The 17,306-nt window shown below is 36.6% G+C and overlaps 1 protein-coding gene across 3 annotated transcripts in view; it reads right to left on the reverse strand.

Annotated features, from left to right (window-relative positions):
• Positions 1-8,354: 8,354 nt before the first annotated feature.
• The window catches only part of GLRA2 (glycine receptor alpha 2), a 189,976-nt gene continuing 181,024 nt past the window's right edge, over positions 8,355-17,306 (reverse strand). For all 3 annotated transcript variants that reach the window (XM_069463657.1, XM_069463656.1, XM_069463658.1), the window contains exon 9: positions 8,355-8,633. In XM_069463657.1, coding sequence (XP_069319758.1) covers positions 8,355-8,633 — 279 coding nt within the window. The remainder of the gene's footprint in view (positions 8,634-17,306) is intronic.

A 17,306-nucleotide genomic window follows, 5' to 3' on the forward strand; every position in this document is an offset into this window, starting at 1 on the left:
ATTAGACACAATTTGTGCCCATACTTGGGTTGAATACTGTCCCCCCAAAATTCACGTTGACCCAGAACCTCAGAATGTGACTTTATTTGGAAATAGGACCTTTGCAGATATAATTAATTAATCTAAAATGAGATTATATTGGATTAAGGTGGGCCCTTTAAAGTGTTTTTATAAAGAGAGGGAGATTTGGAGACAGACACACAGAGGGACGGTGGCCATGTGAAGATGGAGGCAGAAGTTGTGGTGATGCAACTACAAGCCAAGGAATGCAAAGGACTACCAGAATCACCAGAAGCATCTAGCTTCCAGAACTGTGAGAGAAAAAATTTCTGTTGTTTTAAGCCACCCGATTTTTGGTAATTTGTTATAGCAGCCCTAGGAAACAGTGCCCTTCAAATCTCATAGGCTAGTTGGGGGAATGGATAAGGACATGAATAATTAAAAAATATATGATAATATCTGCAAAACAGAAATATACAAAATGTTACATAAAAGTCTTAGATGGGAGTATAACTGTTAGAGAGGAGAGGGTAATAGCATCTATCCCATTGTGATAATTTCTTTTATTGAGGAAGCAATATAATGTGGTGACTAAGAGTATGGATTCTGCAGAAAGACTGCCTGGGTTTTAAATCTTGGCTGTGACATTTATGATGTGTGTGCCTTTGGCAAGTTTCCTCACCTCCCTGTGCCCCACTTTCCTCATCCATGGAATAGTTTTCAGATACCTTTGACATTCATGTTATCATTTAATTCACATAGCGGTCTTGAAAGATGGAGAGGTGGGGCAAATATCATCACCTCTATTTTACAAAATTGCCTAGAGTCACATAGCTAGTACCTGAAAGCAGGACCCACCTCTGTGACAATGGACCCATCCCTTAACTGTGCATTTTCAGTTTCCGTATCCACAAGGTGGTGATGATGATGATGATGATGATGATGATGATGGTTGTGGTGGCGGTGGTGGTAGTGGTGATACACCTGGTGGTGATGATGATGATGTTGGTTATGTACTGAAGGCCTACTCCATGCTAGGCTCTCTGAAGGGAAACCATTATACTTCTCCATTTTACAAGAGAATAAATTGAGGCTTTGAGAAAAACTGGCCCAAGGCCACCATCCCTGTGCTCACAGGATGATTTGGCAGAATTTATGTGAAAGCAATTTGTAAACTATACTGGTGCTACATCAATATTAGTTATATATAGCAAAAGTCCTCCTAATAACTTCCCCCCACCAACTGGCCCTGCTTGTGCCAACTGAAGCTGTTTTAACATTTCAATCAGGAAAATGTTTTCCTTTCTGTATTAGGTCAAAGTGAAACAATAAAATCCTTGTTGTTGCCTTTTACCAAAAGAGTTTGCTCACACTGTCTCTAAATGTGATCTTTTCGTTTCAACCAGCCTTTTAGATATTCAGACAATGATTTAAAATTACGGTAGTTATAGTAGACCACACAGGAATAGACTCCACTTATAGGTGATAGTTTCTGAATGGCATCATTAGTGAAATAAAATATTAATTAAAGGTGGATGGAAAGGGAAATGAGAACTTATATTTATTCAGTATCCTTTAAATGTAGGTAGTAATCAATTTTATCCTCATCTACAATTGTGTAAGGTAGATGTTATTATCTTTTACATTATCTTCAGTCCCAGGGCATTAAAGCTTTTCCCAAGGATACTCTGTAAATAAAAGACAGAGTAAGAATTTGAATACAGAAGTGACTCCACAAACTATGCCTTTACAGCTATGACACCTGTCTTCCAGAACAATGGGCAGAAATCATGTGGAGATAGAATAATTTAAAGGAGAGAAAATGCCCTTTCTAATTCTCTCTTCCTGGGATGTATAAGAAAAAGCTCATGGGAGTAGTTAGAAAGGAACCAGGATAGGATTCAGGGGACTTGTGTTCTGAGCTCAGAGGTACATTAACATGCTATGTAATATGGGGCATGTCACTTTAACTCTCTGGGTCTTGATCCTGTTAAAGTATGATATTGATAGTTAAATGATATTTAAGCATTACATTTGAATTGTAATTGTCAGAAAAATGACCTGAAACTTGGAATTAGGCAAAAAAGTTTACAGGTGCTCTTTCAGTATGGTGCTGGGCTTGACTAGGATATTTTACCACTCTATAGAGGCAGAGGTGAACTTGTAGAGTTTTGTTCAATAGAAATGCAAATAATTTCTGCACAAAGAACAGATAACTACAAAGGTTACTGTTTATGACCCTGTTAGACATAAGCCAGTTTTGTATCTAACCCAGGAAACTTATCCTAACATTGCTTATAAATACCTAGCTTCTCAAATGTTTTATAATAACATTTTACTGTTTTTTAATCCACTGATGAGCTAGATAAAATTTTTGACTTGTGTTAATTTTATATTTGCATGAGAGTCATGGTTTTATCTTTTTGAAAACTGTGCTTTAAGACTATTTAGCTAGAAAACCTCAAGTCTGCAACCTTTTCTGGAATATCTGCTTCTGCTTCCTCTAGGTGATACAACAGTGATTTCACTGAGGAATTGAGACTGCTATCCGGCACTCTGGGCTCCTCGTGCCAGGGAGTCAGCAGGCAATACTATACTAGCTGGGGTGATTGATCCTGACTATTTAGGGGAAACTGAGTTGCTACTACATAGTAGGGGTATGGAGAAATATGTCCAAAACGCAGGGGATCCCCTGGGGTACTTCTTAGATTGTCCACATCTCATGTTTATGTCTTTGGATAAAAGTCATGAAACTACAGTGACTCAATCCAGACAGGACTGCTAATATCCCAGACCCTTAAGGATCTATAGAGGCAGTGTTTTTCAGAAGACTCTTTGGAAAATGTTTATCTAATGCAATTCCTTCATTGTTATAGACTTATTTAATTGAATAATATTAGTTTCCTTAGTTCTATCTCTAAGCCTCCCATGAAAACAATTAACTCCTCAATAAATAGTAACTATTCAATTATTCATTGAACAAATACTATATTGATTAAACACCTACTAAGTACCAGGCACAGATCTAGATCCTGAGAATAAAACAATGAACCAGTTTCTACTTTCTCATCTGGAGCTGACTGTGTGTGTATGTGTGTGTGTGTGTGTGTGTGTATGCGAGAGGGAGAGAGAGAGAGAGAGAGAGAGGAGTGTGCATCAATTGTCAGAAAGTGAAAAAATGCTATGAAAAATATAAGGCAGCAATAATAGCACAATGATTGGGAGGTACTAGTTTATTCAAGGTGGTCAGAGAAGGCTTTTGAGCAGAAGGCATTTGAGCAGAGGCTTGAATTATTAATAAATAATTGAATAAGCCCTGTATACATCTGGGTCAAGGATTGTCAACATATAGCCCGTGGGCCAAGTCTGTTGTGCCACCTCCTTTTGTAGATAAGGTTTTATTGGAGCACAGCCATACCCATTTGTTTACATATTGTCTGTGAGCACTGCTTTCACACTATAGTAGTAGAGTTGAGTAGTTGCAGCAGAGACTGTATGACCTGCAAAGCCTAAACCTTTTACTACCTGGTCCTTTGCAGAAAAAGTCTGCCAACCCCTGGTTCAGGGCAAGAGGTGCCAAGCAGAAGAAACAGCAAGTGCAAAGGACCTGTGGTAGAACTGTGCTTGGCATGTTTAAGCACTGATAAGGTGGCTACTATGCCTGGAGGGAGAAGGTATGGGAGAGCATGGTGGGGGCAGGTCAGGTCAGATCATACAGCCCCAGTGAGGACTCTGGCTTATCCTCTGAGTAAGATGGGGAGCCACTGGAGGTTAAAGCAGAGTGACATGATCTGATTTATGTCTTAAAATTAACTTTCTGGCTGATGTCTTCCCTTTATCTCTTCTCCCTTCCTCACTATCCTGTCCTAAATCTTTCTCCTTAAGAAGATGGGGTAATTTAAGAAATGATAATCCATTGAATTTGATGAACTCTTAGTTAGTCCTGATGCTTTCACTTGAAGGTTATCCTTGTCCTTGGTTCCATCATTTTTGAGGACCTGGAGCCTCTAATGAGGCTTCAATCTGCATGAGGACTGGCCAAGCTGTTCATTCCATGAGGAGCCCTGGGCCCTACCATAGGAAGGCCAGTGTGGTGCACACTTCACAAAGAACACTCCAGAGCTTTGCTCACCTCTTTGAAGATACATTTACCTATTTATGAGTCATTTGTGCCAATGTGATAATGTCCTTTCTAAGTGCTGGCTTGTAGTCTAAAAACATCTAATCATACTGCCCTCAGCTTAGGTGAGCTATGTTACTTGTCATTTTAAAACTGCATTTGCACCCAGAGTAGGAAGAATGCCTCGTTTCTCATGTGGGAGCATGTGTGACAAAGTGAAGGTCATTTTTCCTCCTTCAAAAATGGAAATAAACACCTTTGAAATTGAAATTTGTTGGTCTTTTTTTTCAATACCAGCATCCTTTAAGCCATTCAATTACATGAGATATCGGCTCTCTGAGATGTTCTCAATTCTGTATGCACAATTTTGAGCTATTTCTCTTAGGCATTTTCAATGGAAATATTCTATGGTATACCCTCCTTTGCCAATTTATTTTTGTTATCCATGAGTGTGGGTCAGTGGTACCATGACTTGTTATTTTCCAGAATTTTATTTTCTTAGTGTGGATATAGTGAAATTACGTAGTCTGACGCATTAAGAGACAAATTGTGCTGGATGTTCAACCTCTAATATGATAGGTGATTTGGGGTGAGGCATTTTATTCATGGAGCTTCTATTTTTCTGTTGCTCAAAGGGTGGATATTGAGTCTTTGTGATCTGGCCACCTTGAATGATTGTTAGAAGGAAATGCTGTTGCAGACATTAAAAATGTTGATATTTTGAAAGCACTATATAAATATGAGGTTGTGGTGTTATCTTTAGTTTTTCTACTTTGTGACCTATGAAGAATATGTATAGCTTGAATCATTCAAATTATACTTTTTAAAAAACCAAACTCAAATTGCTGAAAGTAAGGAAAAGTTTAAAGCAGAGGTTGAAAGATTAAAAAAGAATATCTGGCAGACATATGATTTAGATTTATGACACAAATTGGCTTCAGGCTTAAAGTAGGCAATGCATAAATCCTACAAAAAATTCTGAATAGATTTTTTTTCCATTTCCAAAGCTGTGAATCATATGATATGGAATTTTGTGCTATGTTTTGGTTAGAACCTTCTTATTTGATATTAATGCAGTAAGTGAAATGTAAAATGATATTCATTTAATCTTTATTGGAAATTTTGCTTTCAGAATTTGGCAGTTCTGTTCAGTGGCATAGATGAGGAGCTTAATGCTAACACTGCTTGGAAGCATTTTTAAAAATCCACAGCCAGTCTGGTTTGTAGCATCTGTTTAGAGCTAAGGTATTGGAGAATGCCATAAAGAGTCTCAAGACTTAAGTTCTTAAAACCAAATGGTAGAAATTGAAAAATGTTTAAAGACAAATCCCCCAGTAATCCATTATCTGAAAAATGAGAGCAGTAGTTGGTTACCTTGTGTGATTTCTGGGTTGAGGAAAACTTATATAACTTTGTCTACAGGCATAGCACATCTTCCTTCACCAACATTTTTCTAGCAATAGTAGTAATATCCACTGGGCATTCCAGCTTTGGCAGGTACTATGGAAAACCCATGAAAGCATATCCATTTTCTTCCAGAAACTTCCAATCTAATGAAAACTGATAGTAAGGTCTCTTCTTCAGAGCCACAATTTTACTCTTGAACTATTTTCCTTCAAATACTATTGCAAAAGAAAACTGTCCTAAATAAAATCTCTAACACCATTATAGGGGGATTATCTGTTTTATCAGAATATGTGGCACTCAAAATATTTTCTCTGAGATTTTATCTTATTTATATAATCCAAATTAGTGCACTTAATTCTTTCCACTGAATGTAGACTAGAACCAGAGAAAAGTTAAGAAGCCCTCTTGCCATCCAGGATGCTTTTGCCTACTTGAGTGGCTGGCAGATATGTTTAGAGGTGAATCTCTTTTCAATTTTCTAATGGGGTGATTGTGCCTCCTACAAAATTATATGGCACATACATTTATTAAACATGACCAGTTAACTTGGGCTTTTCACCCTAAACTGCCTCCCCACCCTGCCATATACAGCATCCAGGGTTTTTCCTAGAACACTTGTAGGGTCAGGCCCATCTTTGGGAGGCCTCAATTTTACTGTTTTGCAGAGAAAGAAAAAGAATTGAAAACAAACACTTCACCTTATTTGTTTGGAAAGGAATGAGCAACAAGACAGAAATAGTGGTTTAGGAATGATGCAAAAAGCATGTCATTGAACTTGCCAAGGCTAGACATTATGAAGCTTCTTGCCCATAACAATAATTATTTTATTATCAATTAGTTATAGAGAATTTACTATGTGTTAGACACCATGCTACTGGCTTTATCTTGCATTTTTTCAGTCAGTCCTCTTGAAACTCTATGAAATAGGAACTATTCAGAAAAGTCAGGTAACTCATTCCCAATCACACTGTTGACAGGTGGCTGAGCTAGTCTCTCTATCTCCAAAGTTCATGCTTTTAGTCACTCTACAATAATCCTCTATATGGAAATGATTCAATATTTGAATAGGTTTAAAAGGCCATAAACATTGACTTAGGAACCCACATCTTCCTATTATGATGAATATCTTTGATTAAGGCAAATGTTCAAGCGTCAAGATGAGTTCCCTCTACTTCACTGGGGCTCTCAGAATTTTTCTTTCATCTTGAAACTCCATTCCTGACAAAATCAGGATAGGTAGCTGGATGAGTTGGTCTCTTAAGTTTTTTTTTTTTTTTGCCTTAAGATTTTAAGATTCCTCAGTGCTTTCTATGTCTCATATGAAATAACCAGTGTTGTTATAGATTGTGCTCACAATGGCTACTAATGCTCCCATTTCCCTATTTCTACAATGAGAATAATGTATTTTTTTCTTTCTTCATGGGGATACTATAAGCATCAATAATATAATAGCTCTATAAATGTGTCAAGCTTATGAGGAAGACCAAATACAAAAATCTAAGTTATCATTGTCATCTGAATCATTTACATTTTAATGCAAAAATGGAAAGCTTCTAGATAAGTTTGTGGCACACTTAGCTTTATTGAAATTGAACAAATGCTTTTTTTAAATAACCCCTTTTACAGCACATGTAAAATTTAATTATTTCCTTATATTTTTACACATCTTTTATCTGAGTAAGCAAAAATACGTCTTTTTTTTTTTTTTTTTTTTTTTTTTTTTTTTTACTTAAAACATGTAGCCAGGATTCAAACCATGTAGCTCTGGTACCAAAAAGGCAACAGGTTATGAAAATCACAGTACAATTTCAAAATTCTTTAAGTTAGTCAAGGATATTGAAAACAATATTCACTTGGATTGACAGTAGAAATCATGGATCAGTCAACATTAGGACTAGTTACACCTACAATGAGAGCAGAAATGGAAAGTTCAAGCTAATCTGAGCTACACTGTTCAGGACACACCATCTCCATAAATACTGTGGCTGAGTGGCTGCAATGGCTAAGTCACACTTGGGCACTTGAAGTTGCACATAAGTATAGCCAAAGCGAAAAAATATATATAGTGTGCTAACTTGGTTCTAAAATAAAATGAGCACTTTTGTTTAAGAGGGTATACTATCAAATCAATTACACGATACATAATTTAAACTCCAAATTTACATCCAGGAGAGAAAAATAATATTAAAATGCACACCTAACAGACAGTAATGTAGAAATTTGTTCTTTGTCATTGATGTTTATTTGTTGTTTTCTGGATAAGTAGAAATAATTTACAACCCACAAAAGGACTTCTCAGGTGAAACACTAATCACAGACATGGTAAAGAATGTAGCTTAGGAGGCTTGTTTTAAAAACAAGGCAGCATTTTCCTGAAAAAGTTTGGTCCTCAACTCACTATAGGCTAGTCACTATGGTCAGATGGTAAGCATTTTCGAGGAGTGTGTGTGTGTGTGTGTGTGTATTTTAAGCTAACTTGTCAGTACCAGAATTAGTCAAAGCCAAACCAAACCAAAAAAGTAAACAGCGTTCAAGAACTTGACCCTGCGTATCATATCTGATTGATGCGTCATCTGAAAGAACAATGCTAAAGACTATGGAAGGGAATTATGCTCACGAGATTCTGCAACACCTTAATTTTATGCAGTTTTCTTCATTGCCTGCATAACTTGTCTTTTTTCATGTAGGTGCCAGGTAACCCACCCCCATGATCCTCCCTCCCCCCTCCCTCAATCTTCTCCTCTGTCAAAGTGATATAAAGACAATTTCACTGTGTATTTACAAGCACAATGCTGAGGCAAGAAGGTCCCAGGTCTGTAGGGCACATCTATTTCTTGTGGACATCTTCATGCCGAATGATCTTGTATGTGATCCAGTAAAAGATGTTGAAAATGAGGAAGGCCAATGGGAAGGCAGCTCGAGATATCGTGTCAATCCTTTTTGCCCGGTCCACAAACTTCTTCTTGATGGCGTCTGCATCTTTTGGGGGTTGTGGGACGGGGTTGGCAGGTGTGGCCTTGACAGCTGTTCCATCTTTCACTTGGAGGCAGTGACCCATCCCATAACCACTGAAATTAAAACGACTTTCACGAGTAACGTCTTCTTCCTGAGAGAATAAAGACAGAGGAAGCACAGATTGGTTGTCAGTCAAGTTAGATGGAAGATGCCTAAAATTTTTCAAAAGTAAAAGGATAAATCACAGTTAACTGGTGGTGTGGGAGGCTTTTGGAATAGGGAGTTCTTTTTCAAGTTCAACTCAATTATTCATGGAACAGATACAGTTCATTAACTTTTCAGGCTGAGAAATTAAGGGTAAGAATAATGACTTTGTGGTCATTTTACTTAACTAACCAAACAGAAATACCTACATTATATTCAGTACTGACTTTCCCAAAATCTAGTCTATTAATCCATAGATTCAAACAGACTGTTTTAAAGCCAGTTCTCCAAATCCCAGTATTATACTGTAAATCTATGAATGAGACTGTTCATTCATTCATTCAAAAAACATTTACTGAGTCCCTGCTGTGTGCTTGGTCCTGAGTAAGGAAATTCTAGTATTGTGGCCTGTTCATAGCCCAGTTCCTACATTAACACTAATTTTAATGTTAATGTTAAATCTAAGATGAACCCCTTAAATGTACACCTGTTTCCCCTCCAGCCCTCTAGTTCATCTCAGTTATATAGCAGAGATTAAATATTCATTATTTGGTGTAAATATTTTCACTATGGCTAATTTTTTCCTGTGTCAATTTTTAACATTGATTATTTGGCTAGTGAATCATCTCTACCATATTTAAACATGTGTAATTTTAGCTGATGTCAGTGATATTTTGTGTTGATTTTTTTCTACATGAATTAGATAAAAGACTGAAAAATTGTATTTATTCCTCAGCATAAATGGCAAATAGCCTTAGAGACAAATGTATGGGATCCAGGTGTATGTTTGGGTCAAAGAGGGAGCCCAATGGTGGGGTTGTAAATGTAGGATTGAAATGACCTGCTTCATAACAATTTAGCTGTAAATAGCCATCGATTAAATCATTTTCTGTAAATAGATTACTGCCTTCCACAATACTGTGCAACCCGTTTGAGTCACCAGAAGTGCTAAACTCTTTATCTTTCCAGATAATAATGGTTATGTTTCCCAAAAGACAACAAAACTTGGTATTAATTTTATTTCATGAATGTTTACTGCATGTCAGTAATGCCTTCAGCCACATATAAAAGGTATACTAAATGAAGGACTTACAATATGAATGACAGCTCAACTATAACTCAAATAGTATGACAATGACAAATTGTATTTCGTATACTGAAATGAGTTTTGTGAGTTCAATAGCAGATCCCCAGAGAGGTAAGAAAGGTGAGAAGAGCTATTTCAGTTAATTATACTTCATCATGTGCAAAATGGGAAGTGAGAGAGTGTGCAGTTTAAAGAGAAGTGCAAGGACTTCAGAATGGGTAGATTAGATTATATTAGGTCATTACGTATGAAATGTCCTACTTCCTTAAGTACTAAGTTTGACGGTTGCTATCTCTGTCATTTCACTTTGAAATTTCTTTTTTTTCCCCTTTTGTGAAGGTACATCCTCAGTCTTTCAAACACGTGTTTTGGCTTGTGATTATATTTCACATTTTTTTAAGAGCAATTTTTGTGAAACCATGGATAAGTCAAAAATTCATGTTATTTTTGAATATGAGTTCCATCATGGAACCAATGCAGTGCAGACAGCTTGAAATATCAATGAAGTGTTTGGGAAGGATGTGGCTAATGAATGCACAGTACGTCAATGGTTTGAGAAGTTCCATTCTGGTGATTTTAATTTTGAAAGTGAGCCATTTGGGTGACCTGAGACCAAGGTGAATAATGATGAGTTGAAAACCAGTGGCAACGAATCCATCTCAACCTATGTGTGAATTAGCAGCAAGGTTTGATGTTACTATTCTAACAATATTGGAGCATTTGAAACAAATGGGCAAGGTAAAGAAGCTGGACAGATGGGTACCTCATGAATTAAATGAGCGTCACAAGAGAAATCGTCTGGAAGCTTGCCTTTCTTTGCTGTCATGACATAAAGGCAAACAATTTCTACACTGTATTGTTATGTGTGATGAAAAATAGATTCTTTTTGACGATCACAAGCATTCAGCACAATGGTTGGATAAAGATGAAGTGCCAAAACACAGTCCAAAACTGAATATTCATCAAAAAAAGCTAATGGTGTCTATTTGGTGGTACAGTGCTGGTATTATCCACTATAGCTTCATGAACCTGGTCAATCAATTACACTGGATATCTACTGCAACCAATTGGACAAAATGATGAGGATGCTTGCAATTAAGCAGCTGAGATTGGTCGGTAGACATAGGTTAATCCTCTTGCAAGACCACATGTTGCAAAAAACAGTGCTGCTCAAACTACAGAGGCTGGACTTGGAAACTTTCCGTCATCCACCGTATTCACCAGACCTTGTACCAACTGACTACCACTTCTTCCAGGCTTTGGGCCACGTTTTGCAAGGAAAAATATTCAGTTCTCAACAAGCTGTAGAAAACGCCTTTCACGATTTCATCGCCACTTGCTCTCCAGGCTTCTCTGCTGCCCTTAAGATGGCAAAGCTGCGTCGATAGTTTAGGTACATACTTTGATTAATTGTACTGCTTCTTATTTGAGATATAATAAACTAAACTTTTGATTCAAAGTCAGACATTTCATATTCAATGACCTAATAGTATATGTGCTCAGGTGAGTAGCTGCAGAACCTGGAAGGGAGGACAGATTGGCTTCCATGTGGCTGAAGGAGCTCAGGAAATTTCACCCCAAAATATGACTGCTTTGTATAAAGAATATTTTGAATTAAAGGCCATTGGAGATTTTAAAAAGCACTGGAAGGGGGTTTTCCTCTATCTGCATAAACAGGACCTTTCCTCTATCTGTATAAACTGGACTGACCTGATCAAAAGATCAAAGGGGGCACTTGACTTCCCTTCCTCTCCATGTTATCTCCATATATTGCAGGAAAGAAAATCAAGAATGCAAGCAGACCTGGCTTAAATTATTTTAAACACAATATCTGTCTCTCAGGTTAATGTAATTTGTAAAAAGAATCATTTACAAGTCAATCTGTCTCCCCATCCATTTGTCCTCCCTAGCACCATTTGTCACCCCTAAACAGAATTACCTGTACTTCATATTTCCTCTCCCCTCCCCTCCAAAAAAACAGGTATAAAAATATCTGAACTTCATTGAGATATTGAGTAATTACTCTTGTGATTCTCCCCATGCACATGGTATTGGTAAATAAACCTTTCTCTTATTAATTTGCCTTAATTGTGAGTTGATCTCCCAGTGAACTTTCGGGGAAAAGGCAAGTTTCCCCTCACGCCTACATGGCTCACTTAGCTAGATTAGTACTTTTATGCCACTTCTCTCTGTGGGAGGCACATGCAGCCTGAAAATGAAGAAGAGAATTTAACAAAGTCCTTGGGGCCTTTGGTTTATCAAGATTGCCTGTTGTGATACAGTACCTCTGGTGAGGCCAGCCCTAAACATGGCTGAATATTTTATTGCAAACTGGCAATGACTTGGAATTTGAGCTGGAGAGATAGCAAGTGTGAATAATTGCCAAACACTACATGTTATCCTTCACCATGTAGATTTGATCTCTAGGAAAATCAGGCTAGAAAACAGAAGGCTCATTTATTTGATACGTTGGTGGATCTTATTAATGAATGTACCTAGTATTACCAATAAAAGACATTAATTATAACCTTTAATCAGCCCAGGTATATCACAAAAATCAGGCCAAAGCTCTTGTAAAAAGTAACTGTAAAACTACTACTTTATAAAGTCATCTCTCTAATAATTTTATTTATATGGTATTGTCCTACACAATTTGGCTCAAGGCATTCTAATTTCTTAACAAAATGTAATAATGGATTTTTTTGTTCAACCATTAATTATTGAGTGTTGCTTCTTTGACAAGCATTGTGCTAGGTGCTGGGAGACAGTTTATGAAGTTGGACAAGGGCTCTACTTGCATGGAGCTTTCAGAAGCTGGAAGAAGCTGACCTAAAGGTATTATCATATAAAGAAACTAACCAAGAAAATCCAGCCTGACATCTGAGTTCTTCCATGTGCTCAGCTATATAAACTTAATATTGAAGACTTAAATTGGACTCAGATTCATATATTAAATCTGTTTTCTTTGCCTTAAAATATGAGTGATATATTTTATGTGTACAAAAGTTTCAAATAAGTGAAGTCTTTCATAATCATTATAGTGTCATCATAACTATCTGAATACTTATTAAGTGCTTAGTGAGAAAAGGAAGCATACAGGAGGAGGGGACTTGTTTGTGACATGTGTTATAGTCAGTATTGGACTTTCCAGCTATTGCTAATTGCTAATTAGATTTCAACTCGTATGTGAGTGAAATAGAAATGGTGCCAATTGGTTTAGCAAAGAGAGATCCAGTTTGGGAATTCGGATACTATGGTTCTAGGCCTGGATCCAAGGCTTATAAGCTGTGTTGACTTTAGGTAAGCTACTTATTCTTTCAAGGCCTCAGGGACCTCATACCAAAAATGTCAATCTGCACTAGATCTGTGGGTTTCACCTTTGGCTTCTGGAGAACTTCTACAAATACATGTATACCTGCCTCCCCTCCTAACCCCCTCCAGACCAACTGAATCAAAATTTGTGGGGATGAGAATTTAGGATCTATATTTTTAAAAATCCAGTAACTCTAATGTAAAATGTTGGAAACCAGTATCCTAGATGAGTTCTAATGTCCATCTCTAAAATGTACAACCTATTCTGTATTATTAAATATAAAATTACTTTTCAAAGGGAAACAACCCCTCACAATACATTTCCCCTTATCTGCCCAAATTTACTTTGCTGTGTTTTCTTTCCGTATCTGTAAAATCTTGCAAATTGCAGTTCTCACCTCTATAAACAGTTAGAAACTCATGATTAAGCATATAGTTCACTGCCTGAGTGAGATAAGGTTCTTTAAAATTCCTAAGCCCCTAAAGAAATAGAAAGGGTAGGTAGGTAGTAAACTGTGTTTAGCACACAAAACAAAAGGAAACACAAATGGACATGTTCACATTTCTTTTCAGACTGACTCATTTGTTTAATTTCTATAATCTCTCCCCACATACTGTGAATGGACAGCGGAAGAGATTAACTCATTCACTCATTCAGTTAACTACCAGAGCTAGAATAGAAGGATGCCAGGTTAGTATTTCATTATGTTGTACATTGCCATGCAAACTGTGGGTGCTTAATAAACGTTTGCTGAATAACAAACAAAAGGGAATTTTAAGAGGGTTTTCCCTGTGCTTGAAAATACTTTCCTCATTCATTCAACAGCATTTCAAATTATGCTTCTGAGCATAGTTACAGCTAATTAAATCAATTCTTTAAAATTCTCTGCCACAAAAATAAATCTGTTGTGGGTAGAAATTATCCATTTAATTTTTCACATGCAGGAGGTATAAATGCTAGTTTAAGGGTCTTGTTTACCATTATGATTCATTCAATGCCTTTTAAATATAGAACCTTAAATTATTCACATCAAAGTGTATGGTTTTGACTCAGAAAACATAACTGAAACCAATTTGAAATTTTGGGGATATAATAAATGACTGACTTTCTGACAGGTTCAGAATAAAATGTTATGGTAATATGGTAAGACTCCTATAGGAGGGCAAAATAGAGATGAGCTTGAGTCATGGATAAATTGAAGCTAAAATAAAGAACAATCTGTAGGCACAGCTCAGTTGAGCATACTCACAGGGCGAGTCAGGTCCTCCCAGTAAGGGAAAAATTTTAAGCATGTACTCTCCATTTCTTCTAATTAGCTAGGAATCCAATTAGTTAATTATCCATCGTCTACTGTCTTCAGTAACTGAACAGTAAACACTTCTAGCTGACCCTGTTTTGTTATTCACTTACTAGTCAAATTCCGACAGAAAATAAATCATCTGGTCAAAGTTTCAATATGTGCAATTTTTATATCCTACTTTGATAAGATTTCCTTAAATCCCGTCTTCTGTATGAAGCATTGCCATGGCACTATGCAATTTGTTTGAGATTTATTATCTAACTTTATTTATTTTATGTATCGGTTTTACTTATTATAAAATTTACTCATTCCTGTGTTTGGAGTACTTCTTGTCTAGATGTGAATTTGGACCTAAAGCTCACCAGAATTGCACTGTATTAATAGTAAATTGTTCATCATAAGCAAAATATTTCAATATAATTAAAGAACATGATACTTATAAAAGATTTTAGTAATGTCCATATTTCTGATTTTTCTCTTATGCCATAGAGAAGAGGAAATAAAAGGACTCCTAAAAAGTAGGATAGGGGAAAATTCTTTCCATTGCATTTCTCACCCAGATTCTTTGATTGGACTGAGTCTCCCTTCTGTTGGAACAGGAAATTTCTCAGCTGGAACTGAAGGTTGTAGTGAGCCTCAATCAATGCAAGGACATAATGGACTCTCCAGCCCTCCTTAGGAAACAGTGTGAGTCCAAATACAATGGGTTTTCACCAAAAAAGTCCTCTGAGCAAATGATGGCTAGATGATGTTTAATCACGAACCTGGCAAATGTCCATTACTTAGATGTGAAAAGAATGGCCTTGGGAAATTCTCTTCAATTCTAAGGCCTCAATTCCCTCGCTCTATCATGGAGACTTGGAAATAGACATGAATAATAAATAACATTTATTGATTATGACTATGTACCATGAACTTAAAACTACAGTCAGTTCTATCACCAAACTGACCCTACAAGTCACATGTCTCCTAGAGAAGCTGAGGTCAAGAGAATTTATGTGGCTTCCTACAGTTATATTGCTAATAAATATTGCAGCTGAGATTCAAATTCAGGTCTGTCTAATTCCCAAATTGTCTGATTCCAAAGACTCTAAAAATATTTGATTTGTGTGAATTTTTGTGCCTATCAAACCCCAAATGGCTTTCATTCAAGATTATGGATGAAGAGTCTGACTGAGTTTTGCAGAACAACAAAGCTGAAATAAAGTAAACCAAATATATCCCAATGTTGCTTAATGACATATGATGAAATGAATTAAAACTGTCAAAGTGTCATTTTGGACAGATTGTGAAAAGCAATTCTTTCACAAGAAAAGTATATTAATGTATCATTTCTTTTTCAATGCAGCATATTTTTGTCATTGATTTTTAAAGAAGGAACTTTTGGGATTTATTTCTTGAGCACCTGCTGTTAATTTTGATAGTTTTAACAAATGTTTATTCGGCACCTTTTATGGGCCAGTTATGTGGTGGAGATACAGAAGTGAACAAGAAGACGAAAGTCTCTGATTTTTTGGACTTTATATTCTAGAGGAGAAAACAGTAACAAGTAAGCAAATTATACACACACACAAACATATACATACATGCATATATACATATATGTGTACATATACACATGAGACACACACACACATACACACACAGAGGTAATGATGGGTGCTTTGAAGAAAAACAACTGAGGTAAGAGACTTAAAGAGAGGTGAGTGGCAGAGAAGTGGATGTTTAGATTGAGTGGTTAGAAAAGACCTGAGGAGATGCCAGGCACTGTGCCATGTGCTGAGGATCCAGCAAAGGGCAAAATAGATCCAATTCTTGCTTTCAAGGCATTCACAACCTTGAGATGAAGGCAAACATTAATAAAATCACATGAATGTATAATTACTATGATAACGGCTCTGGAGAAAAATTATAGGATGCTATGATAGCCTATTGAAGGGGGACGTGGTCTAATCTCACAGATAAGAGAAGTTTTTCTCCGAGGAAGTGTTATTTCATTAGAGATCTGGAATTTGAGAAGCATTATAGAGGTAAAGGCAGGATTGGGAAGTGTCTGTAATTGAGGGATGCAGTTGAGGCCTAGCATACAGGGCAAAAGTGGGGTGAGACCAGGTTTCAGAAATGACTCAGGGGCAAGATTATATAGAGGGCCTTGTAAAGTACTGTGTCTATATGGAGCTTTATTTTATGAACCAAGAGGAAATATTACAGGCTTTTAATGGGGATTACATGAGACAATCAGATTAACATATTGAAATAAACATGTTGATTGCAATGTAGATGACTGTCTGGAGGAAAGCAATAGTGAATCTTCTTTCTAACTAGAAAGACTAGTTAGAAGGTTCTACAGCAATGTTTAAGATGAGACATGTTAATGATTTGCACTAGGGGTGGTCGTGTAGGTAGAGAGCAATGTGCCAACTTGAGACATGGAAGGACAATTAATAGGTCTTAGAGATGGATTAAAAGCTGTCTAAGTTAACCTTCAACTTAAAGTACTAGATGGATAACAGTGCTATTCAATGAGAAAGAAGATACTGAAAGAGTATCATATTAGGTTGGGGGAAGATAATGTTGTGATTCAGGTGCCCTTGAGACATTCCAATGGAGACATGGAGTAGGTGATTGTATGGATAGTCTGTAAGTGAAGAGATCTCACCTGGAGATATAGACTTGTTATATGTTAATGCATGACTGGCAATTTTTTCTACCTAAAACTGTTGTGAGGCATAAAAATATTGAAGGTGACTTATGCTAAGATCAACTATTAGCCAAGACACTTAAAATTCTTCTTTTAAATACTCATTGACTTCTTTCCATATATAGCAATACTTGGAAATAATTTTGGATTTGTAATAAATCCTTATTCTGACGCTGAGGATAAAATGAAATTATAAGTATCATTCTGCAGGTCAGTTGA

Source organism: Eulemur rufifrons, chromosome 30 (assembly GCF_041146395.1).
Source record: "Eulemur rufifrons isolate Redbay chromosome 30, OSU_ERuf_1, whole genome shotgun sequence".
NCBI lineage: Eukaryota > Metazoa > Chordata > Mammalia > Primates > Lemuridae > Eulemur > Eulemur rufifrons.